General features: G+C 39.2%; 2 protein-coding genes across 8 annotated transcripts; both read left to right on the plus strand.

The window, feature by feature from the left end:
- Positions 1 to 1,336: 1,336 nt before the first annotated feature.
- Nt5c1b (5'-nucleotidase, cytosolic IB) lies at positions 1,337 to 17,666 on the plus strand. 7 transcript variants are annotated; one of them, XM_060365794.1, is made up of 10 exons: positions 1,339 to 1,461; positions 3,045 to 3,134; positions 3,461 to 3,634; positions 4,235 to 4,372; positions 5,429 to 5,929; positions 6,111 to 6,278; positions 7,775 to 7,904; positions 10,632 to 10,754; positions 11,147 to 11,331; positions 17,281 to 17,666. In XM_060365794.1, the coding sequence occupies exons 1-10, from the start codon at positions 1,429 to 1,431 to the stop codon at positions 17,608 to 17,610; spliced, it is 1,872 nt and encodes a 623-aa protein (XP_060221777.1). In that variant the 5' UTR covers positions 1,339 to 1,428; the 3' UTR covers positions 17,611 to 17,666. The 7 variants fall into 7 exon arrangements, with proteins under 7 accessions (XP_021484524.1, XP_060221777.1, XP_060221796.1 ...); XM_060365801.1 differs by having other exon boundaries at positions 1,429 to 1,461; positions 5,426 to 5,929; XM_060365811.1 differs by having other exon boundaries at positions 1,429 to 1,461; positions 5,426 to 5,881.
- An 807-nt stretch (positions 17,667 to 18,473) lies between these two features.
- On the plus strand, positions 18,474 to 25,202 carry Rdh14 (retinol dehydrogenase 14). The gene is made up of 2 exons (XM_021628850.2): positions 18,474 to 18,948; positions 22,315 to 25,202. The coding sequence occupies exons 1-2, from the start codon at positions 18,562 to 18,564 to the stop codon at positions 22,930 to 22,932; spliced, it is 1,005 nt and encodes a 334-aa protein (XP_021484525.1). The 5' UTR covers positions 18,474 to 18,561; the 3' UTR covers positions 22,933 to 25,202.
- Positions 25,203 to 25,624: the final 422 nt, after the last annotated feature.

Raw genomic sequence — 25,624 nt, forward strand, 5'->3', positions numbered from 1 at the left:
TTTTCATATTTATATTTCAACAATTTGTGTGTGTGTGTGTGTGCTCGTGCATGTGTGCATGTGGGCATGGTGGTGCGTTGTTTCTTTGCTGATACAGGTAAAAGTGGAGGTTCAAGGTCATCACCGGGATATTCTTTTCAATTGTTTCTTCACCTTATATTTTGAGACACTGTCTCTCAATAAACCTGTTGCATTTCAGCAAGATAGGCTAACAAGGCCCTAATTACCACCTGTCTTTGCCTTGCTCAGTGTTGAAGTTAAAGGTGCTCCCACCACATCCAGCTTTTTATAGTACTGCTGAGGATCCCCACTCGGGTTTTCATGCTTATCCAGTACACACTTTACTCACTCACTCACTAATTCCTCTCGCCAGCTTCCACAATAAATTTTTAACACTTATCCAATTATTATCTAATTATTTTCTACATTTTGAAATGGAGAAAAATAAGATTATTAAAATTAATCAAACTAAATTTTAGAAAAATATGGTGTTAGAGAGTGGTGGTATAAAGGAATTCAAAACTACGGCCTGACTGACATGTTCACTGAAAAATTTAGAAAACTAAACTTCTACTATTCACACTGGACAAACAGTGGCTTCTGTTGAGTGTCAGAAATCTGTCTCTGTCTTACAGTTTCAACAACTCAGGTTGGCAGGACATATGTATCTTACCTATGTTTGTATGAAGATTAAAATTAGAACAACAAAAAAACAGAATATCATTTGACTCTGTAAATCAGAGACTGGGACTCTCTTTGATTCAATGTTCTCTGTTCACACAATAGGAAAAATGTTTATTTCAAACATGAAGGATTAGGCAAGGAATGACAGACACAGAAAGTACAGGAAACATCCTACTCTGTCCAACCATCTGGAGGGGCTTTGACGATGACTTTCTCAAGAGTCTTTGCCACTGTGAAAGAAATGCCACATGCTAAAAAGCAAAGCTCAGAACCAAAATCCCCAATTATAATCAGCTATCAAGGAGTCTCAAAACAAAAATTACTGAAAAAAAAAAAAAAAAGACTGAACTCACAAATGAGTTTGTCATTCAGAAGATGGACAGAACCACGTAGGATTGATATGATGAGTGACCAAGTGAGGCTTTAAAAGATTTATAAATAATTAAATTGTAAAAATGATATTGTGGCACAGTAGACATTCAAGCAGTTTACACATAAATTCCTAGAGTTTCAGAAGAATGAGTATAAGTAGATACGCTGAAATAGAAAAGGCCATTGCTCTATTCACAACAAAAAAGCATAATTATGTATGTGTGGCATCAGTTAGTTACCATGGAATCTCACATGATGTCATAAATTTGACATTCCAAATTCAGAGCTAGACGAAACCAGAGAAGTGATAGGAAATGGAGCTGGGGAGATGAGGACTTTCTTAACAACAAAAGAATCCCAACAGTTGACAAAATGAGCCAAACATCTTTGAAACAGAAAAAGAAAGTGAGTGACTGAAATACCCTAGAATCTTATCAAGAAGCTGAGGACACATAAACATTAGTCCACCTTTTCTTTCTGGGAATGCTCTGCAAAAATAAATAAGTACAGACCATAGCAACACTTAAAAGGGAGTGGAGGAAACAGAAGAAAGAGGTGGAGTGGGAGAGTGTAGGTCAATCTAGTAACTCAGCCTTTGTTGAGCATACGGTCATAGTTAATATGAAGTAAATACAATAATTCTGCAGAACAGAGACATAAACTGTAAAATTCAGTGCTCAGAGGGATTTGTACAAAAACAGAGTAATGTTCCCCTCCGGTACTGCACCAAGATTGGGTTGAGCTGAGTTTTAGGGATTAATGAAGAGAAACTGGTTTATAGAGAAGTGACCAGTGAAAAGCTACTTATCCTAAATGGAACATAAGAGGAAGGGTGGTGAGCATGGGAGCAGAAGGTAGCGGGGATCCATCCTGAGGCTCGTGATATGACAGGGTGAATATTGAGTTGACCCAGGAATGAAGCTTAACTATGCTTACATTCCGTAAGAGAGATAAATCTGGAAACGTGAAGGCTTTAAAAGGCAAGAACGGTGACCTGAGACCTAACACAGAGCTGAAGTATGGGTGGAATTAACTATCTTTTCAATCTAGAAGTGATAGAATATTATGAAAGCTGAAATGGGGTATGGGAGTTAGTGGAAAGAAGTCAAGTCAGTTCAATAATTATGCAGCTAAGCCACTGCTTGAAATCACATTCTCATTCAGCTAACATGGGGAAAATGACTCCTGGGCAGATACAGGGAATGGATAGGAGAATACAGAAATTTTCTGAGAGGACTTTGGTCTAAATTATTACGATATTCCATAAACTGGGGCTTACCACTAGTATTAGTCACAGTATACATCTGAATTAGCCTGAAACAAATTGTCTCCTGAAAAGCATTTTCCAACCAAAAAAGAAAACATCAATATTTTATTAGGTTTCCATGAAAGAAGTGGCCATCCTATCAGCTCTTGATTTTTACCTATTAGTTTATTAGTAGAAAATCCCTTTTTTTCAGGTAGATGCTAAAGAAATTTGACATTAATAATAGATGTTTTATCAATAAATCTGTATAAGATTAAAGTCCTTGTTTGTAAAATTCAAATTAATTTTGGCTAGGGTCAGTTAAATGAGGTTCTGTTTTATATGGAAAATGAAGTTTCATAATCATCAGTCCTCAGAAAAAGAGGTTAAGTAAAAGTTATTCTTAATAAGCAGCTTCATACTTAAATCCAAATGTTGCTGACCCCTGAAAGATACTCATTACGTTTCTCACGTTATTTTTAATGATAAACACTGTTCATATACTGAGCCGATAAAATGAACCATATAACAATAGGCTTATGTAATTTTTCATTTATAAACTACATTCTTTTCTTATACTTGTTAGAATGGAACAGAAATCATGTCTAAAGTTTACATAGATTTATGATGTCAGCCAAGAGACAAAGTTTAGGTTTTATTTATTCTGTTTTATATCCAAACCCAAGGTTTCTAATGTCTCTGAGAATCAAAATTAATAAACATTCTTTGTTTCCATATTAAGAATGAGCCTGGGATGAGGTACTCAAAAGAGAGTCTAGATGCAGAGAAAAGAAAAGATCCTGACAAAAATGGAGCTCGTCTGAGCACTCAGGTGAGCTACCTTGCATAGCACAGCTGAAAGAAAGAGCAGAAAACACAATGAACAAAAGCAACGGGGAAGCTTCCGAAGAGACACGTGAGCCATATAGATCTGCACCAAGGGCTAACTAAGGTCCTAGTGAAGAGGTTAGGGTTATACTCAGGAGAAGCTGGCCCTTGCCCTCCCTCCAGTCCACAGCCTCCCTGTTCATGCAGAATGTGAAGTATAGAAATACAGTCTCTACCACTAGGCCAACAGGAGGAGACTGGTCGATTCAGATCAGGGAGGGAAGGGAAGTCTGGCCATCACATTGACCCATTTTCTGCACAATCTTTCAGATGAGGCGTGCAGCCTATCCGAATCACCCGCTGAGATGTTGCCCCATGCGGTTTCACCACATCTGTAGACGCTGCCTTTGTGCAGCTGAGGGAACTAGCCCCTGTCGCACAATACGCATTTATATTCACATGTGCCTGTTGTGGGAGCAGGGCCGGCAGATCACCATGATCAGGGTGAGCAGAGATTGAATGACTAATTTGGGAGGGGAGCCCCAGGCATCCTGGGTAGGGGAAGGATATGGGACAGAAACTAGTCCACTTACCTCTCCAAGGTGTCATCATGAAACAGGCTGGAAGGTTATATGCACTTGGGTGTATCTGTCACAGAGCCGTGGCTTGGGTGTCAGCTGCCCTCACTTTACAGTATGGTAAAATCATAGATATGTCATTTTAGCCTCTATCATTAGGCTTATCTTTAAGGGAGGATGTGGGGAAAAAGGAGAAAATATGACTAACTCTATTACACACAATTGCAGAAGAGTCACAGGTGGAAAACTCTGAGCCCCTCCAAGGCTTTGTTAAGATTGAATGCTCAATGCTCTTCTCGGTGGACCTCCACTTTGTTACTTCATAATGAGGTTAAGATTGGGCCAAAGCAAGAAACAGTACAGCCAAGACCTAGAATGAATCAGGGCTCATAGAAATGGAGGGTGTGGGGGAGGCATCTTTCCATTGGTTTCTGCTGTTTTTAGCCTGACATGGTCATCTTATGGGCACATACATATAAGGGGTAATGGTTAAGAATTAAATAGCTGGGTCTCTTCTCTTACTCAGGGATCTCAAGAATTACCTGTGCCTAATACAGACTCCCGAGGGTACGTGGTGCGAAATCAGTGGTCCCGAACATCACGGAGCCCATCCACCGGAGCTCCATCTGTAGAAGAGCCCAGAAGCAAGAGTACAGTTGTTAAGGTATTGATTATGAAAAGGAACGATAAAAGAAGAGTGGGTGATGATGACTTCTATCTAATGGGACTTATCTTTCAAAGTGATCAGGGCCTGGTTGGGATAAATTACTTGATTGTAGCTAATTTAGAAACACCCAGGTAAACCAAATTGACCATTGAGTTTTAAACACAGCCTTAAGGTCTAGCTCTGTTTTCTGTCCATATAAGAAACACAACTGAGTACCCATGGCTCTCAGAAAAGGGATTAAAAAATTCAATCAGCAAAAGAGAAACATTAAATATCATATGTGCTTTTAGGCCCTTAACGAAGGCCTCTCCACCTAAGCAAATTTATGAGATTCTTTTTGGAGGGATAGAAAAGACTCAATCCCTGGGCATATACACCAATACACCTATATGCTGTCGGGTTTAGTACAGTAATCTCACCAAGAGTATTTCTTCCCACACATGTGAAACAAACATAAATTGAGGTAACATGCGATTGTTTAACATTTTGCAGTGCTGTATCAGTAAAGTCATTCTTCTTCTAGAATTGCCCCTTCATACTTAGGAAGATAATGACCTCTGCTGTTATCTGATAGCATACCAAGACTGAAGACATGTGACTCCCCAGCCTTCCCAGCAATCACATGCTTAGTTGTCCCAGGGCTAAGAGATCCATAGAGGATAGGGATAAGTGGAGCATTCTATTGACAGTATCTTAACAGTGTCTCCTGTAGTTTGTGCATGAAGCTGCCTAGAGTCACTGAGTGAGGCGAGGTCTAAATGATTTGTGCTGCTTAAGGATAAAAGAACTTAATCCTACATACTCAAAACCAAACAGCATGTGCTACAGTGAGCACCTGTGATATGCATGCTTGAGGATGAGAACAGAGCAGTCTAACAGTAATATCCAATGTCTGAAGACTAGAAATGCTTGGCTGCTTTACGGTCTACTTAAAGGAGCTAGAACGAACTAGGATTTAAGATCGAGGAATCAGCTAGGGCTAGGAGATATAATGTGGGAGATAGGGATGTGAATCCCTATGGTCCTGGACTTTATCCCCTATTTCATTAGCAGGCCCCCAACAGTGCCGCGACCTCTAGAACTTCCTCTGCCTCCCCCAGCCACCACGAGACATCGCCTCCACCTCAGGCAACAGAGAAGCCCTCCACACAGCAGACTCCACAGACCAGACCTGTCACCACAGTTGAATCACAACCTCCCACACCTCCAGAAGCAGAGCACAACAACAGGCGGACTTCAAAAATGTATGCGAACACTGATAACTGGGCTCACAGGGAGAACAGAGAGCCTAGAGACTATGCTCACAGCTGTGACTCCCGAGAGCTGATGCCTAAGAGTACTCGAGAGTATCCACGAACTCCTCCTACTGAGTGGAAGTCCTACGCCCAACGCCGTATGCAATATGCCAACTCTATGGACGTGGACCCGGAATGTCTGAATGAAGCCCAGCAGCGGCATAAGCAGCAGTTGGAGGAAGATGAGGTGGACGAGGCTTACTGGTCATCCGTGAGCATGCTGTATGAGAAGATGCCTAACTGTGCGCGGCCCAGGCCGGTGAGAGTGCCAAGACCTCTGGCACCCCAGGCTCCCTTCTTCCTGTCCCTCAACTCTCTCCCACTTATTGCCTTGAGAAGTCCTTCTTAGTCTTTCTCACCTTAGTCCTCTTTCCCTTACCAGCTGCATCCCTACCACTTTCTATATGTGTTGACTCTCCTTTCCTTGACCTTCTCCACAGCCCAAACCCAAGCATGCCATCACCATTGCGGTTTCTTCCCGGGCACTTTTCAATATGGTGGATGACAGGAAAATCTACGAAGAAGAGGGTCTGGAAAAGTACATGGAGTATCAGATCACCAATGAGAATGTCATCCTAACTCCAGGGCCAGCATTTCGGTTTGTTAAGGTACTGTGTGAACTGCCTTTCATTCCCATTAGGGACTCTGAATGGCAAGAGATGGCCCCAGGAGGACCTCTGAGAGTTTGTCCATTCACCCCAACAATCATGAATACCATCTTTATCATTCTTGCCTCGTTCCTGTTGACAAAGTCCCAAAGACATCTAGAATTATCGAGAAAGCGATTTCTTTAGCCTGAATCTACTGTTTTAGATCTTTACTTTCTTAAATGGAGCTTTAGTCATCCAACCTTTAACAAAAGCCTGTTTCCACCATAAAAAAGGAGTTAGGTAGGAAGTAATAAGGAGCCAGTGGTCCTGATTAGTGGAAAGAAAATGCCTTATTAAAATGATGGAATCCACTTGAGCTGGAGCACTTGACCCCAAATATATCAAGAAAATCAAGATGCTCCTGACACTTATAAGCATCAGGAATGTGTACTAAAATTTGTAGTGCTAATAATTAATCTTTCACATAAGTTATAGGATTATTACACGATCAATCATATAACGATGGGAAAGCAAATGACAGCTCTATGGCTTTGGGGTAAAAGGTGCTTGCAGGACAAGTAGAACCATGGAGAGAAACCACAAGCCCGTGATAAACATATGTTTTAACAAATGTTTTTTAAAAATAGATTAAGGGGCTGGAAAGAAGGGTGTGGTATTCAAAGCTGACATTGTTCTTGAACCCAGGACCTTGGTTTCCAATACTCACATAGGGCAGCTCACAACCATCTCCAGTTCCAGGGAATCTGACACTTTCTAGAGAACTGGTTCTCAACCTGTGGTTCACGAACCCCTGGTGAAACACCAGCTCCAAAGTATTTACATTAAGAATCATAATAGTAGCAAAATTACATTTATGAAACAGCAAAGAACATAATTTTATGTTTGGAGTTTACCACAACATGAGGAACTGTATTAAAGAGTCTCAGCATTAGGAAGGTTGACTACCTGCATTCTGACATATAATCCCAACACACACACACACACACACACACACACAATTTTAAAATACATTAATGTTAAAATTAAAATAAATGAGTCACAGCCAACAACCTCAAGTAGAACATACAAAAACAAAAAGAAAAAAATTTAAATTATCAATCTGCCTCAGTCTCCTGCCCGCAGGAGTGACATGTAAATTCCCAAATCATTCCAAATTTCTTGCAATAAGATCAGAATATACAAACTTAAATAGGCAAGTGAGAAGGCAAATCACAAAGTGGATACCCTGATCTTTTTCCATACCTACCTCTGAGATAATTCTAGAAAACAGAATGTTGTGATAGCATCCCATAGACACTGCTTATCCATGCCATGGGCATTAGCTGAGGCCTATATGTAGGAATCAGAAAATACGGGAACAGTGGTATAACCATGTCTTAAAGGAGTACTGATTTCTCAGCCAGTATTGTGTGTAGTTTTATTCCGACCCTGATGAGGTGTTTTTCCTCTTGCTGCCTAACGTAGCCCACCTCACCTGTGTTTGTAACCTGCAGGCACTGCAGCATGTCAACACTAGACTCCGTGATCTGTACCCTGATGAACAGGACTTATTCGATATAGTACTCATGACTAATAACCATGCCCAAGTGGGAGTACGGCTTATAAACAGCGTCAATCACTACGGTAAGTAAAATAAATACTATGTGGAGGACCAGCTCACAGCTCTGCAAAAAAAAAGAAGCCATGCTATTTTGCTAACTGTGGCTTAAACCATTCAGCGTCTTTGATACCAACACCCCCTTCTGTGTGGGGAATGTTTATTTGCCTATGTCAGAACAAGAAAGGCCATGTTCATTTTTAACTTCAGCACAGAATTGGGCTCAAAGCTCTGGATTTAACTTGTCAAGTGTGAATTTCAAAGTCTTAATCCCAGGTCCTCAATATATTTCTCTGCTTTATGTTTTTCACTTCTGAACTTGACTTCAAGGAGCCTTCAGCCTGGAGGCTTTTTCTATGGGATCAAACTTTTTCCTCACCACAGATCCATGTTATGGGTTTAAAGGTTTTTCATCTCCCCTTCCAGCTCTTAAGCTGGAACTCTCCTGGCTGCTCTCTTGCCAGCATACAAATCCATATTCTTACCAGTAAAATTGTCTTTTATTATTTTACCTAGAAAATTGCATTGGCACTGGTCTTTATTTCCATCAATGTGTCACTTTCTTGTAAAGTTTCCCTTTTTTATTTTTTTTCTACTATTAAATGACCTAACATTCTATTTGGAATGCCATTGTCTTGCTTTCTAGTAGGGGATCTAGTTGTGATCCCTTACTAGAGTCAGGTTTAACTGGGGCACATAGAGATTCTAGGTTTAAATTAGGTATATTTATAAATAACAAAGGTGTATTACAAGATATCGAGTCTTATTTTATTATTTCACATGATCCTATTTATAAAATATGAAATGTATTTTAATAATGGAACCTTCATAATGGTATGAATTGAAGAGAGAGAATGTATGTCAAAGGCTATGAGGGGCATATAATATTCAATAAATGAAGTTTATTTTAATAATTTTGTTTGGTTTGATATAGGCTTTTGCTATATAGACCAGGTTAACTCTCGATCTCGACCCTCTTGCCTTAGTTTTCCAGTTTGGATTATAGCTATGCACCATAACTGAGTCTTACTGAAATAAGCCTGGTGTATCTGGTCTTAAGCATGTTAAACACACTGAGGTTTCCAGCTTCAGGAATCATAATTACTTAAATACGAATTCTGCTGATGAACCAATTGGGATACCTTTCCAATTGGTTTTATAACCTTTTGTTTTGGCAGACTTAGTTATGGCCCTCTTTAGGGTACAGAAGACAATCTTTGTCTATCTCTGCTGTGGTCTTTGTTACAATTCTCACACCTGGCTCCACTGTAAACTGGGATCACTTTAAGAAAAAGTACACTGTTTTCATTCAGTTTTGAATTCCTAATGTCAATACATATTTTCTAGAACATTCCATTCATGTTATGTGGGGGTTTTATATGATCCATTTTTGAGTTGCTTATGCCCAACATTGGGTCAAGTAAAATTTGATATTTTGTTGACACCAAAACAGATACTTCTACCATATTTTTGACACATGTCCTTGTTTCTTCAAACAGCTGAGCAGACTCCACATTTTGCTTTACCTAGCATAGTTAACCAGTTTATAGTAAATTTGAAGATGACTTTAAGCACATAGACTTTTATCATATGCATGATAGTCTCATATCAATAAATACATTTTTTTTTCAAATATAATCCTGAGCTCAGATTCTTCTACAGAAATCTTTACTAAAATTTTGTATTATTTCCTTAAAATAATACCTTCAGAAAAGGAATTCTATGTTAAAAGATATAAACCTCTAAAACCTCTTAAGAGATACCATTAACTCAGTTTTTGTTTTGTTTTGTTTTGCATTAGAGTATTGAACCTTAGGCCTCATGTGTTCTGGTCAAGTGACTGACCATTGAGTTATATATCTATGCTCATTAAATCTTTCTAGACAACTTGTACCAATTCATTCTTTCATTCACTGTATATGTGGGTGCTTTCTTTACAGAATCTTTTTGAACCCTTGATTTTTTTTTTCTTCTTGGGAGGTATTTAAAAGTATATTAATTAGATTTCGCTGGCATAAGCTTATAATGCTAATTTTCTGGGAGACTGTGGCAAGAGGCTTGTGTTCAAGACTTACTTGTGCTACATAGCAATATAGCACGTTGAAAGCAAGTATGGGCAACTTAGATATACCTTACTTAATAATTTTAAAAAGTTAAGTGGATGTGGTAGTTCATTGGTAAAGATATCTATTAATATTCTAATTGTTAATAGCTGTAATCAAATATTCTAGTCAAAAAGGAAAGAAAATTTCACATTATCTTTAGAAAATAGTTTAAATTCTGGGGTTACTGGTTATTACAAGTATTTCAGTGAAGAAATGTAGAAACAGTATTTAAAATGGGGCCATACCATAAAGGCTCCTTTCAATAAGCAAGGAAGAAAAGAGAGAACTGTCCTAGTGAGTTACACATGTGGATGGAAGACTGCCCTATGTCTATGAACTAGTGGGCTGGGCAAGTCTTTTTAGCATCCTTTTCTATAAGGAGGATAGTATCCACCATGCTGTTTTGAGTACACTGACATTGTGCATGTGAATATGCTCCATAAACTATAGTATACCAAACGTAGGGTATGAATTATCTGAGAGGTTCTTATAATTTTGGTGCTGTAAAGTCAATAATTCATAACATCAGTTAGACTTACAAATGAACTCACATGGATTTACTAATACATTTACTGCTACAATAAATGTCATTTGTATAAATGTTGTATCTTTATGAACCATAACACTGCCTCTCTCACCTGACAATAGGTCTTTTAATCGACCGCTTCTGTTTGACGGGCGGAAAAAGCCCCATTGGCTATTTGAAGGCCTATCTTACCAACTTGTATCTTTCTGCGGATTCTGATAAAGTCCAAGAAGCAATAAAAGAAGGTAATGACCTGGGTTTATTCTCCTAGTTCATAAGGTTTGTAGAGATTGTCAGCTACCTTGGGTTTCACACTGCTTAGGTGACTTAGAACTTATTGAGTCTTCTGTTACGGCTTTTACACATGTGGCACCCCTTATGTTTGTTCTACAAGTACTTCACCTTCCTGGAAGGGAAGCTTTCAGTGATTATAACACAACTCATTTTCACCTCTCATTTCTGTATAAAACAGAGTCAATGAGTACATATCCGTTCTGAGATATGTAGTCGTAGATAAGAGCAGAATTAGGTGTCAAATAGCTACAGAAGAAACATCACTGTTGGGTAGAAGCTTTTACTGTGAGAAACTAAAATCTATGGGCTTAAGAATAGTACTAATCTATCCCTATAATGTCAGGCATTGCCTCTGCAACCATGTTTACTGGAACCAAGGACATCGCTTACTGTGACACACAGCTCCGCGTAGCCTTTGATGGGGATGCTGTCCTCTTCTCCGACGAGGCTGAACATATTGCCAAAGAACATGGGCTGGACAAGTACTTCCAACATGATACACTCTTTGAGAATAAGCCTCTTGCTCAGGTAAGTTCACCAAGCTCAATTTTCATTTGCTTTTTCTTTTGAATATTAGACATTGTTCATTTTGATGACTTTTAACTGATTTTATGCAGCCTCCTCCTCTCTCTTCACACTTTGCTCTATCTTGCAAATCCTTCCTTTGGGATATGTAGTGCTGATAACTCTGGTTTTGAAATTTAACAGTATTTAATTTATCCTCTTGGAAACACTTCTGGTCTTCTGTTACTGATGGGTTAACCCTCTTCTAGTTATTAGTGACGCACAGCACAGCCTAGAAGAAGCCTTTTTCAAAATCATAAGCCCTCACGAACAGTACAGTCATGTCCAATATACTGCTCTGTTAACTTATTCTTGGTCTGCCAGTCTGCAACCTCAAATTCAAGACAGACAGGTTTTGTTGTTGTTGTTGTTGTTGTACTGTTTCATTTTTTTTAGAAGAGCTTCAAAATTCAGAGCCTGGATCCAAATAAATAATTAGCCTCCAACATCCCTTATGATATAAAAACGAGTATTTGGAGATTTTGCCTCTTTGGTTTGGATTTTTGGTTTTATTTTATTTTTAAAATCCATTTTGTGAAGTTTTAACAATTAAGATCTAGAAGGGAGATCTGAACAGAAGGAAGCTTGAAACATAGGAATGGTATCCAGACTGAACTTGAAATGATGAATGATACAGTTTTACTCTTAATCTGCTCCATATAATGTTTAGCAACCTAAAAGATCACAGACCTGCTGGCCTTGCTTCCTCCTGTCCTTCAAGTGACATTTAGTCTTCAAGTCTTAGAGTATCCACAGGATCTTTTCAGATATCCTTTGTTAAGTTGGAGCTGCTATCACCCACTATGCATTTTTGAAGATTTGTAGAATGGATGTTGGTTTTGATTAATATCTTTGTACCATTCATTGAGAAAGTCATTTAGTTTGGAAGGTCCATTAGGTAAATTCACTGCAGGATCTTCACTTGTTGAAACAGTTCTCAACAAGTACAGATACACTAGAAATGGTCATAGAGTGTGATTCTTTCTCTATATTCTCTGATCTAGTCTGTAGAATTGTCTGCCTTCATATACATATGAGGCAAGTAGTCTATAATTCACTTGTGAGATCTCAGTTAAGCAGTAGAGTAATAATGCTTTCATAAAATGCATGAAAACATTGCAAATACTTGACGAGCTTTTCTAGACAAGCTACCTAGGCATGGACACCATTTTTAAAATCTTTCAAATGTTTATTTTATTTTATTATCTTATGTATATTATTTACATATCATATTTTAAATGTGTGCGGGGGTTGGAATATGTGTGCCATGTTATGCATACAGAGGATAATGGACAACTTTGTGGAGTCAGTTCTCTCATTCCAGCTTTATGTGAGTTCCAGGAATGTAACTCATGTCTTCATGCTCATAAAGCCAAGTGTTTTTTTTTTCTCCTGAACTATCCTGCCAGTCCTCAAAAGGCTTTTAACCCATCTAGTCACTTAATATTTTTCTTAAATTGATTCCTTTCTTGTGCTTATTAGTTTGTGTTCCTCAAAAGAAAAATATTAATTTCCTTTGTCATTTTTACAACCATAAAGTTGTAAATAGTTCATTGTGTTTTTAGTGTTTGTAGAATGTGTCTCCAATTTCATGTTTAATATTAGAAATTACTGTCATTTTTGCCTTGACAGCTATCTATCTATCTATCTATCTATCTATCTATCTATCTATCTATCTATGGTCAGTATATGGGCAGTGATTTACAAATTTTATTTATCTTTTCCATGAAGGATCTTTCCTAACATTTTTAACATGATTCCCAAGGTCAATGATTACAGTGACCTCCTCCTCCTCCTCCTCCTCCTCCTTCTTCTTTCTTCTTCTCCTCCTCCTCCTCCTCTTTCTCCTTCTACTCTTATTCTTCTTTTTTTCTGAATTAGGCTTTTTGAGGTTTAAGTCTTCTTTGTAGACTACAGTTTTATCTCCTAGACTTTTTTAAGTGATGTTATTTTATCGATTGAAAATATATTTGAATTTCTTTATGACTTCCTCTTTGCTGGGTGGATTATTTACAGTTAAGGTAAATTAACTGCCAAACATTTGGCAAGATTATCATTTTTTCCCATGTAGTTCTCTGTTACTATGTACTATGAGGCTTTACTTCATTGTGACCAGAAAACCTGTTTTGTTTTTTACTGTGTGTGTGTGTGTGTGTGTGTGTGTGTGCATGTGTGGTGTATTTTGTGCTGAGCTTATAACCTGCTTAGTGTGTCCTGTTTTTTTTTTTTTTTTTTAATAATACATTGCTGGTGTTGGAATGAACATTCTATAAATGTAAATTAGATTAAGCATATTAATTAAAGTCAGCTGCTAGCATGAAAGTGTGTGTGTGTGTGTGTACACATGCAAAAGCAGGAGATGGATGTCTGTTGTTTTCCCCTATCATTCTCATTCTTGTGTTTTGAGACAGAGTCTCTGAACCTTGAATTCACAACAAGACTAGCTGGACAGTAAGCTCTAGGCATCCTCCTGTCTCTGCTTTCCTAATGCTGGGATTAAAGCCATATACTGCCACACCTTCATTTTTATGTGATTTCTAGAGATCCAAACATGGGTCTTTGAGCTAAAAAGCACTTTTACTACCCACACAACCACTCTAGTTCAGTTTTAGATGGTCAATTATTTTGTTTGCTGTATTCACAAGAAAACAGACAGTACTGATGTATAAAAATATAACTGGGGATTTATTGATAGATTGAGACAAGGTCTAACTATTTAACTGTCTTAGGGTTTCTGTTGCTGTAATGAAAGGCCATTAACAAAAAGCAACTTGGGGAAGTATGGGTTTATTTGGCTTATGCTTCCACAGCACTATGCATCACTGAAGGAAGTCAGGACAGAAACTCAAACAGGGCAGGATCCTGGAGGCAGGAGCTGATGCAGAGGCCATTGAAGGGTGTTGCTTCCTGGCTTTCTCAGTCTACTTTCTTATAGAACCAGGAACACCAGCCCAGGGATGCCACTACCCACAGTGGGCTGGGCTCTGCTACATCAACAACTGATTAAGAAAATGCCTTACACCTGGATCTTTTGGAGCATTTTCTCATTTAATTTTCCCTCCTTTCAGATAACTCTGAAAGCTGTGTTGAGTTGACATAAGACCAGCCAGCACAACTAACCCCTTGTCAACTTGACACAGAAACACAATACTATTAACACAACCCTTCCTTTAAAAAATTCATTTCCAAACGTCACATTAAAATCATAAGTAACTTTAAAAGTCCCATGGTCTTTACCAATTCAAACACATTAAAATTTCAGTTCCTTTAGCCAATCTCCTTTAAAATTCGAATTCTTAAAATTCTAAGTTTCTCAGCTGTGGGCCCCAGTAAAATAAAAATAAAATTATATTCACAATCCGAATAAAGCAAAATCAAACTCCCAACAGTATAAACAAATGAATGCCCAATGTCTGGGACATACTCACAATTTTCTGTGCTCCTCCAAAGGGGAACTTCTCCAGCTCTGCCCTCTAAAGCACACAGCTTGTCTTCTGGGCTCCTGGTAGGTCCAAATCACCACTGCTGCTGATGCTGATCTTGGTCATCATCCCATGGTACTGGCATCACCAAAACATTGGGGTCGTCTACTGTAATGAGGTTGCATTTTCAGCAATAACCTCTCAGAGGTTCTCTTCATGATGCAAAGCTTCAGCTTCCTTGCAATGACCCTTTCAGTCTTGGGCCTTCAACTGCCACTGAGGCTGCACCTTCACAAATGGCTTCTCCTGGCCTTGCCCACTGCCAAGCCTCAGCTGTTCTCCATGACCCCTTTATGCCTTGAAAACTAGTACCACCTTGGGGACTCTGAAACTACAAAGTTCTGCTGCCAACACAAGGTACAACCATGGCCACCTCTGGGAAACAGCCTGTGTGTTGTTGACTCTCAGGAAACACTTCCTAGAAGATTTCACCTCAACAATGCTAGTCTTTTCTAATAACCGCTAAATTCTCAGCTGCAGTCCACCAGCATCAAGTGTTTCAGCAAGGCAAAGATGTTAACTTTAGCAGTCTGGTATCTTGTTAATCACAGCTGATTCTTCAGCCCTAGCTAATCAGAACCATGTCATCTTAAAACAAAATAGCAAACAGTCCCAATAGTCTTTAAACTTCCTTCTGAGACTTCACAAGCCAGGGCTTCATCTTCTGCACTCCTCTTAACATTCTTCTCTTCTTATCTTCCAAGTTCCTACAAAACAGCTCACTGAGCTCACAACACTCAATGGCCTTTGTCACCCAAAGATTCAAATTCCTTCCACAATTCTCCCCCAGACATATTCAGGTCTGTCGCGGCAATATCCAACTACACTGGTACCACTTTGTACTTGTCTTAATTAGGTTTTCATTTGCTTCGATGACCAAAAAGCAAGTTGGGGAAGAATGGCTTTATTCCATTTACATTTCCATATCACAGTTCATTGCCAAAGGAAATCAGGACAGGAACTCAAACAGGGCAAGATTGTGGAGACAAGTGCTGACACTGAGACAATAGAGGGTACTGTAGAACCCAGGACCACCAGTCCAGCAATGGCACCACTCACAATGGGCTGGGCCCTGCCCCATCAATCACCAATTAAAAAAATTCCTATAGCTGGATCTTAGGAGGGCATTTCTTCAATAGAGGTTTTCTCCTTTCACATAATTCTCATGTCCACTCAATGTAACACTAGCCAGCATAGTGACCAAGGCTTTCCTTGAGCTCACTGTGATCCTCCCTCAATTTCTCAGGTGCTGGGATTACAAGTGTGTTTCCACTGTACCAGACAGTTTTAATCAGTTTGGTATGATGTATTTTGAATCCCATGTATTTAGGATTTTATATATACATACTTCATCATATTTGTCAACTCCTCGTCTGCATACAATACCTGTCTGATAATTCATATATTCCTGATTTTTATAATAATGTTGTACTGTACTGTATATGTTTCTTTACTTTTACCTTCAACCAGCCCATGTCTTTCTATTCATCTTGATTTTGTATTTAAGAGCACTCCTTTATGCATGTGCGTGCGCATGCATGTGCATGGACACACACACAGACGCACACATACTATAAATAAGCATGTTTTTAAAATGAGCCAGGGAAGTGGCTTAGACAATAAGGGAGCTTGCCACCAAGCCCGTTGATCTGAGTTCCATCTTTTTGCAAGGAAAATAAAAATCATAGCATCTATATTCAGACAAAATCTCATTCAAGCAAAAAAGAGATAATGAGCAGTATATTGATAATATACTAAATTGTCAAATATTATTTCTACAAACATTTCCTTTGAAGACTAGTACTGTGGGACAAGTGTTGGCTAGCATTTTGATGGCTGCATGCATTAAGACATAAAGGAGCATAAAATATATTTATTCATGGATTTAAACATAAAACAATGGTAGAGAGTAGAATAAGATAAGAAAAGAAGCAAATATTATGTCTTAATGTAGAAACTATAAAGATATATAAGCTTTAAGACAGGTCTGGACTCAGGCCAAACAAAGGGACAGTAATTTTCAAGGTAAAACATGCAGCTAACCAAAATTGAGGTGAAAAAATGGTGGTTTGGGTGATCAACTGAAGTGCGAATCACCCAGTTACCAGAGATAGTTTATGTCTATTGTTCTGGCTTACTTATTTATAGAACGTTCTTTCACACTTAAAATATCTTTCTCTGGATGGTAAATGATATGGTTATCCTAGATTTATTCCAGGCATGCAAAGGGTTGATTGTGTGTCAGGAAATATCTTCACATAAATGCAGAAGGTTTGGCATGGTGCTGGCAGCCCAGAATCACTGTATGTCAGTCAGCATCATGCGGTTTATAAGGTCATATAAGACCCTGTTTTTGTTTTTTTGATTTTTTTCAGTAATCACTTCTTTTTGCTCACGCATGCACAGCTGAGACATACGTTCTCTTTTTCAGGGTCCCCTTAAAGGCTTCCTGGAAGATTTAGGCAAACTGCAGAAGAAATTCTACGCCAAAGACGAACGGTTACTCTGTCCCATCAGGACCTACTTGGTTACAGCCCGGAGTGCAGCTAGTTCTGGCGCCCGTGTGCTCAAGACCCTTCGCCGCTGGGGTCTAGAGATAGATGAAGCTCTTTTCTTGGCTGGGGCCCCCAAAGGTCCCATCTTGGTGAAGATTCGGCCCCACATCTTCTTTGACGACCAGATGTTCCACATCGAATCACTACAGAAATTTGGCACCAGCGGGGCCCATGTGCCTTATGGCGTTGCTCAAAAACGCAACTAGGACTAAGGATGATCGGGAGGAAAAAATAAACAATGGCAGTCTGGTACTACAAATGGCACTTGTTTTGGATGTCTAGAGTAATTAGGTATTTCCGAGGATCGAAAACCACAAAACTTAGCTTTTTTTTTTTTTCTTTTCTTTTTTGTTTTCTTTTTTGTGGTGTTTTTCTGAAAACATTTTGAACTGTGAAGCTATGGTCAAGCGACTTCTCTTAAGTTTAAGGATGTTGAATCCCATTGCACTTATCTGTGTAAGTTGTAATGGTGGCTCTTTAGATAAGTTTAGAACTTGGATATTTAAGATGTTTCACAAGAAACTTAATTTCAAAAAACTTTGTTCATTTTTTTTTTTTTTTTTTTTTTTTTTTTAGTGTTAGCAAGCTAAACGAATTTCTATCCATCATCACCTAGAACAGATATCCACAATAGGATCCAAGCAGTCCTGATGAGACTTAACAAGCTACAGACAGATGGCAATAGTGGAGAACTTATCCTCTCAGTGGACTAGGGGAAGGGGATGAGGGGAAGAGGAAGAGAGGGTGGAACTGGGGTAGGAGGAGGTTTCAATCGGGATATATAATGAATAAGTTGTGAAGAAAAAAAATTAAACAAAAAAGCACTGCTGAAAACTAGGGATGTGTCCTTCGTTTTTTCTGTGTGGCAAGCCTTTTACCAATTCAAAATGAGAAATGTCACCTTGTCTTTAGCCATATAGCAATTTTAACAGCGTCCATTTCTAAATAAATCCGCCGGGAGTTTCCGCTCTTAGTTTCTAATAGGAACTGTCCGGGAACCCTCTTGGGGGAAAACTACATGTCCCAGGAAGCTCCGCGAGCACTAGCCTTGCCAGCAGGAGGAGCCCCAGAGTCCTTCGCGCAGAGGGCACATCCCCCACCCTCACCCCCGACTCCGGAACTTGTGCTTTAGGCCCCTTGCACCGGCCCGGAAGGCTATGGCAGTGGCTACTGTGGCCACAGCGGTACTGGCCGTACTGGGTGGTGCGCTGTGGCTGGCGGCCCGGGGGTTTTCTGGTTCTAGAGGTCAGAGGCGGCAGAAAGACGAGGACCGGGGCTTCATGCACGGGAAGACAGTGCTGATCACCGGAGCAAACAGTGGCCTGGGCCGAGCCACGGCCGCCGAGCTGCTGCGCCTTGGGGCGCGGGTCATCATGGGATGTCGGGACCGCGCGCGAGCGGAGGAGGCGGCTTGTCAGCTCCGCCAGGAGCTCAGTCAGACTGGGGGTCCTGAGTCCGACGCCACCGACGGCCAGCTGGTCGTCAAGGAGCTGGACCTGGCCTCGCTGCGCTCAGTGCGAGCCTTCTGTCAAGAACTCCTACAGGTGTGGGTCTAGTGGAGCCCAGCCACCCGCTGGGAGGGGCCCCTGAGGCCTGGTGTGACCTTGAGACTGGTCAGGACCAAGTAGGAAAGACACCTGCCTGCCTGGTACCCTGCTAGGAGGAGGGGCAGGTCTAAGAAAGAATTCCTGGGAGGTCCTCAGAAGAAGTGAATAAATAAGCCAGTGTCTGGACATTTCATTTTGTTAGGCGAGGACAGTTCAGGAATCACCACCTGATCTTTCAGTTGTTTTTCCTGTGTCAGAAGTGAAATATGTGCCACATCTTACTTGGTGTCACAAGGCCTGAGAGCACTGCCTGAGAAAAACTAGCCAAGAACTTGGGTTAGACCCTTTGAAAAAATTTTCTTTGTTTTTCTCATTTCCATTTCCTGGTTTTTGTTTTGTTTTGTTTTGTTTTTGTCCTGCTGAAGTAGGAGGGAGTGTCAATTGCAGATAGACACCTTTGCATCATTCCTAACCCGACTGTATCCTGATTTCTAAAGAGGGTGGAACTTGGAATCCCATTAATGGTCTGAAGAAGGGACAGGAATAAAAATAAAGCCTAGCCTTATGGAAAGTTTGATGTATGCCAAGGGATGTGACAAGCACATTTTTAAATGAACAAATATGATTGCCTGTTGTCAGATCTTGGCTGTAACTCTTGTAAAGCAAGCATTAATATCTCTTTCATAATAGGGAACTGAGGCACAAGAAGGTTAAGCAACCTAACATGTCTATCTTTGGATTCTTTGCTTTAATCTCCTGCTTATATTACTAGTGCTTGAAGGCTGAGGTGTGAGATTTCTTTGGTTATATGGTAAATGTTCCACTGAAGTAGAAAGGCTATGGCCAAGGTGATTTGCTCCTCAGGCACAGGGAGGGTGCTTGTTTCTGTTGGAATTTCTTGAATCAAAAGCAGAAGTTTTAAGTGGCTTTCTTTTTTTTTCATTATGTACTTAGACCAAAAAAAATATCAGGAGGTTAATTTGTTAGCAGTTAGATCTAAGAAGCCTGAATTTGTGTGTCCTCACAATTCCATAGTTGTCCAACAATACACATCATTCAAAAAGAAGTATTTAACCCTTATGTAGCAATTATTATTAATGGAACTGTGTACCTGTTGGTCACTGTTGTAATTGTTCCAACCTCCTGATCAGACTGGAGACAGCCATCATCATTCTTGATATATATATATATTAGCTTTTCACTTGCTTTCAAGACAGTAGCTGTTAATAACTGCTGGAAGCACAGCTACAGAAAGAAATTACCTCATCAGAAGAAAGAACATATTGAACCACTTGGAGCTGGTAGTTTTTGAGATAAGTAAAGAGTAGCACTTTTTAGCTCAAAGTTTAAGCCATTCAACAGTACGTTCCATTGTGTTCTGGGTCATCGTGTTGTTTATTAAGAGCTAGGATAGATCAAAGAAGTTGGTATTTTGTTGTGTTGTTAGCATTTCATTTTATAGTAGATCAAGTAGCAATATTTTCCCTGGGAGATTTTGATAATATGGAAGCAGATTATCTTGTCTCACTGATGTGTAAATAGGGTTGAGTTGATGTGTAAATAGGGTTGTGCTCATTCCGGAATCCAATGCTGCTTTGGTGTCTTAAGGTAGAACCAGTAGAAAGGTCCGAACACAAGAAGTAACGAAATTGTGTTGTCCTAAATATTTACACTTTTGCTTGGCTCTGAAGTTCAGTGATTAGAAGAGAAAAGAAATGGACATTTTGACATTCTACTGTTTGGTATTCTTGGAATTTATGCCATTTATCTTCTAGAATTTAAAAAATAGTAAGTGATAGTCTTAACACAACCCAGCAAAGAATGATAGCTCAGAAACGATTAATTTTGGAAACCTTCCCAGAGGATTAGTAAAGATGAACACTCCTTTCTGTGAACTCACACCCTCTTTTTGAAGTTGCCTGTTGGAAAACATGAATGTTTTTTGACAGGTCAGAATGAGAAACAGTTAACCTGACAGGTAGACTTTGATAACAGTTGTGAACTTTAATACATTTTTCTTTCACTTGCACTTGGCAAAAAAACCAATAAGAGTTGAAATTTGACCTGAAATTAATTTAATCATAGGTCATCACCATGTCTTTACACCTGGAACATATTCTTCATTTCTTTTCCTCTGTCATCAGAAGAGACAGAGTAGCCAGGAAGGAGCCAAGGAAAACCAACTTAAATAATGTAAGGAATGAATAGGCTCCCTGTGAGAACAATACAATTTAGGACTTTACTTTGGGAAGATGTGGAAGCATATGATCAAAGTACTGAGCTGACTTTGTAGGTATTATAATTTGGAAGCCCTTTGTTGCTTATATTTCCTACAGGGAAGAAAGGACATTTCTAGAATCATAGTGAAGGTTAATGGTGTTTGTTGATGCTCTCTTATCTCCTGTCCTATTGTGAGACTTAGGTAATAGACACTGTCTTGTCACTAATATTTTTGTCACCCACTCCATGATTTTATTAACTTTTCCCTCTTGATTTATTCACAGTATTCTCTCTAAACCAAAGTTTGCATCTCTGACCTCTTTGTCCCAATTTAGGGAACTGGCCCCAGTTATTCTGTCCATGTGGTGACCTTTTACACTTAATAGAACTACAGACTAAAGCTTCTTAATTTACCATTGCTGGTGATACCAGTAAGGTGGGAGTCACAATACCAGGCATCTGCTGGTTATAGTCTCTCTGCTCACCCTGATTCAAGCTCTGTTTTAAACACTGCAATTATAAGGCCAGGTAGGTCATTCATTATAAGAATGGGCTTTGGAGTCTGTTTAGACTAATTCTGACATGCCTCTTAGGAGGTTGGTAACACTGACCATGTCACCTGGGTCTACCTTTATCTTAGAATATTATGGGAAGTAGATAAGGTTATTTGAGAAAGGGACCGAGCACGCCCGTTTAATAATGCAACATTTCTTTAAAAGTATGTATTTTTATATTTTGCAATGTTTTTAAGTTTATCATAGGGACTTACTATAAATTTGATATGATAACAGATTTAGCATGTTATCACCCAAACTGGTATTTTGTAGTTCAACTGAAATTCAGGGAAGACAGAATCATAGGATTCCCTCATCCCCAAATTTGCTATATTTGTTTTTTTTTAAAGAAAAACCTTGATAATTACCATATAATAAACATGTGAGTGAACTGTGAGAGTGTACATATTCATAATCATTAGCTTGTAAAAAGCGTGGATTGACAAATGTTTCAAATACCAGATACACAGGCTAAACCATGAGATTAGTTTTAATCTCATTCTTTTTCTTGTTAGTGAGACTTACATGAATGAAAAGAGCTATGGAAACTCTGTGTTCATAATTCTGCATTCTCTTCCTGTTTTCAAAGGAGGAGCCCAGGTTAGACGTCCTCATCAATAATGCGGGGATTTTCCAGTGTCCATATATGAAGACTGAAGATGGGTTTGAAATGCAGTTTGGAGTGAACCATCTGGGCCACTTTCTACTCACCAATCTTCTGCTTGGACTCCTCAAAAGTTCAGCTCCCAGCAGGATAGTAGTCGTTTCTTCCAAACTTTATAAATACGGAGATATCAACTTTGACGATTTGAACAGTGAACAAAGCTATAATAAAAGCTTCTGCTATAGTCGAAGCAAACTGGCTAACATTCTTTTCACCAGAGAACTAGCCCGTCGCTTAGAAGGAACAAATGTGACTGTCAATGTGCTGCATCCTGGTATTGTGCGGACAAACCTTGGGAGACACATACACATTCCACTGCTGGCCAGACCACTTTTTAATTTGGTATCATGGGCATTTTTCAAAACTCCTCTAGAAGGTGCCCAGACCTCCATCTACTTAGCCTCTTCACCTGATGTAGAAGGTGTGTCGGGAAGGTACTTTGGAGATTGTAAGGAAGAAGAACTCTTGCCCAAAGCTATGGATGAGTCAGTAGCAAGGAAACTGTGGGATATCAGTGAAGTGATGGTTGGCATTTTAAAATAGGGTAAACATAAGAGGGCTACTTATAAGACTATCCATTACACCATTGGCAGAGAAGGGCATGTGCGCATGTGCTACTTAAAAACACTTGGTTTTTCAGAGATACTGCTGAGAGGTATACATGATGTTTGAAGGCCAGTGGAGTTATGTGGGGCTAATACAAAGTTCAGCAAAGATGTGTTAAATCTAGATCATAACCAGAATGAAGAACTAAGTTCTGTTTTATTAAACACAATTGGGTAATCATAAATTATAAATGTAAAGATCCTGGAAATTTAAAAGATATCTTAAGAGGTTTTCAAAAATCCTTGAGTTTCAAAGCAAAAATGTTAAGAATTCTTACGGCAAATGCTTGTTTTGTGGAAATAATATGCCTAGTATATGCACGTAAATTAATTTCTTGTAATAAATGTATGATGCAGATTCTTCAGTGTATCTCTTTCGAAGTAGCTGAATGCATTCCTTTAGATTGTCCTCATTAGCCTTTGGTCTTGCTGGACCAGGTTCTTCCTGTCATATCTTGCACACTGCTCTGAAAAGTTACACTTCTAAAATACCAACTATGAACTGGTGTCCTTTGCACTACCAAACCTGTGATGGTTTTACATTTAACCATACAGTAAGCTTTCTTAGCCTCTTTTTTGTTGTTTTGTTTTTTTTTTTTTCTAGCTGTAGAATTTTTTATTCAAAGAACTCAAATGTCAGTGCTGAGTATATAAATATTGCAGTGATACAAGGCTAGAATTCCCCAAAGGGACATTGTAGAATGTTGTAGTTGATAAATTGTTACTTACTCTTTAAGCTCTTTAATTCACACTGGAGATACTCCATGGGCTCTCCACATATCTTGTACTCAGTATTGTTGGATGGAATGAATTCTATTCCAGCCCAATACAGTGGACTAAATATGTATAGTGGACTACCTGAAATATAATTTAAAAATGGATTTCTAATCTTATTTAAACAGGTAATTGTCTGGTGACTACCTTCTTAGACTATCCATCTACATTGTCCAGCCCTGAATGTAGAAGAGCCACTCACGCCCTTGCCTTTGGATCATCTCTTTGTATGTTCCTTCAGTCTGGAATACACTGTTATAAGGATACAAGCGAACTGTCATGTGTCCATCAGGTGTACCTGTTGGCAGAACCATGTTTTGTCTGCTTTGTTTTTTTGGTTTTGGGAGCTTTGCTTAAAGAGCAGTAGGTTATACACTGCAGGTCCAGTTAGACAATTTAAAAGAATTGTCCAAAGAAATGAAGTGATTTATTTTTTTCCCTCAGGAATAAGAGTAGCTGGCATGGAGTGAATAAATGCAACAAAGAATGAAGCAGTGTTAGGCATAAAAATAACTGAGCCCAATAGGCATACTGTAGGCCTCTGTGTTGTAACATTAGAAGTTGTAGCATCAGAAGTATCAGCTTAATAGCTTCAATTTTGTTTTTTTGTCTTGACACCTCAGAATATCAGAGAAAACAATGAAAATACATAGTGAGAGGCTGCTCCACTTAGTTTAATGGCCACTTGTGCAGAGCTAAGTCTTGTTATTTTTAAGAACATGCCGTACCTGGTTACTAATACTGGTTCTTCTCCAGATTGGCACGCTCTTAGATCACGCATAAAATGTTTTCTTTTAGAGCACTGTCTTCATACAACAAATGGTCATCTCATCACAGGTGTGTTTCTGAGGTGTAGTGGGCAGAACTACATTATGTTCTTTGAAATGAATTTTAGAAGGTTATTCTACAAAGAGACCTGCTGAGCTTGGAAATATGGGCAGGGCGTACATGAGAATGCAACTTGGAAAAGTGGAAGCTAATAAATCTGTCCTACACCTCGGCTTCATTAAAAAGGAGCTCCCTTTTTCATTTAATACCATCTTTTTCTGGCTGTGTTTTGATACCTGACGCTTTTCAGGGGATTTAGACCTTTTGAGCCTTTCAGAGTTCTTGTTTGTGGCACCACAGTAAAAAAGGATATATTAATTTATCGTGATGGGGAAAAATACTCATCTGCAAACACCAGTTATTATGGTAAAATGAGCTGCCATTTGGATGATGTCTTTCCCACTATTGTGGCCGATGGAATCAAGGACCAACAGCACCAGCCTGAGTAGGTACAACTGAAAGATTATTGCAGCTCTTTCTCCTGTAACTCACTTCTGATTATTCCACCTGGCAAAGGAATAAGGGAAACAATTCTGTTACTTTGATCAGCAAAATACTGGTAAAGCAAGCCTGAGCCAGATAATGAAATAAATGAGATGAAACCCATTTTTCCATCGTGATTCTTGAATTATTTGTTTGTTTGTTTAACTCACCCATTCAAGCAGTTTTGTCCTACAAGCAACACAATCACTGGCCTGCTGCTTCAACATCATCCACATTAATCTAGTGGAGCTCCTACTTACCATCTAACTAGGAAAGGAATTTGATTTCCACCACATTGGATTTGATTAGTCACTTCCCAACTTAACTCTCCCAATAGTCATGGGAAATTACTTAACCTTCATAAAATATTTCCTAAATCTTGTGTTATAAATACTATCCACTTTAAATTTTATTGTTGTGTATGAGGGAAAGTGCATATGCCTGAGACACAGCATACCTATATGAAGGTTGTAGAACAAGTTTGTGGAGTCAGCTCTGTCCTTCCATCTTTCCCTTGATTCTGGCCATCAAACCCATGTCAGCAG

Source organism: Meriones unguiculatus, chromosome 1 (genome assembly GCF_030254825.1).
Source record: "Meriones unguiculatus strain TT.TT164.6M chromosome 1, Bangor_MerUng_6.1, whole genome shotgun sequence".
NCBI lineage: Eukaryota > Metazoa > Chordata > Mammalia > Rodentia > Muridae > Meriones > Meriones unguiculatus.

Bases quoted from the DNA above. Each gene is read 5' to 3' on its own strand.
- Nt5c1b (XM_060365801.1), top strand. From the start codon at position 1,429: ATGAGCCAAACATCTTTGAAACAGAAAAAGAAA. The intron at 1,462-3,044 runs GTGAGTGACTGA...TTCCATATTAAG, and splicing joins CTTTGAAACAGAAAAAGAAA to AATGAGCCTGGGATGAGGTA. The intron at 7,905-10,631 runs GTAAGTAAAATA...ACCTGACAATAG, and splicing joins AAACAGCGTCAATCACTACG to GTCTTTTAATCGACCGCTTC.
- Rdh14 (XM_021628850.2), top strand. From the start codon at position 18,562: ATGGCAGTGGCTACTGTGGCCACAGCGGTACTGGCCGTACTGGGTGGT. The intron at 18,949-22,314 runs GTGTGGGTCTAG...CTGTTTTCAAAG, and splicing joins TCTGTCAAGAACTCCTACAG to GAGGAGCCCAGGTTAGACGT.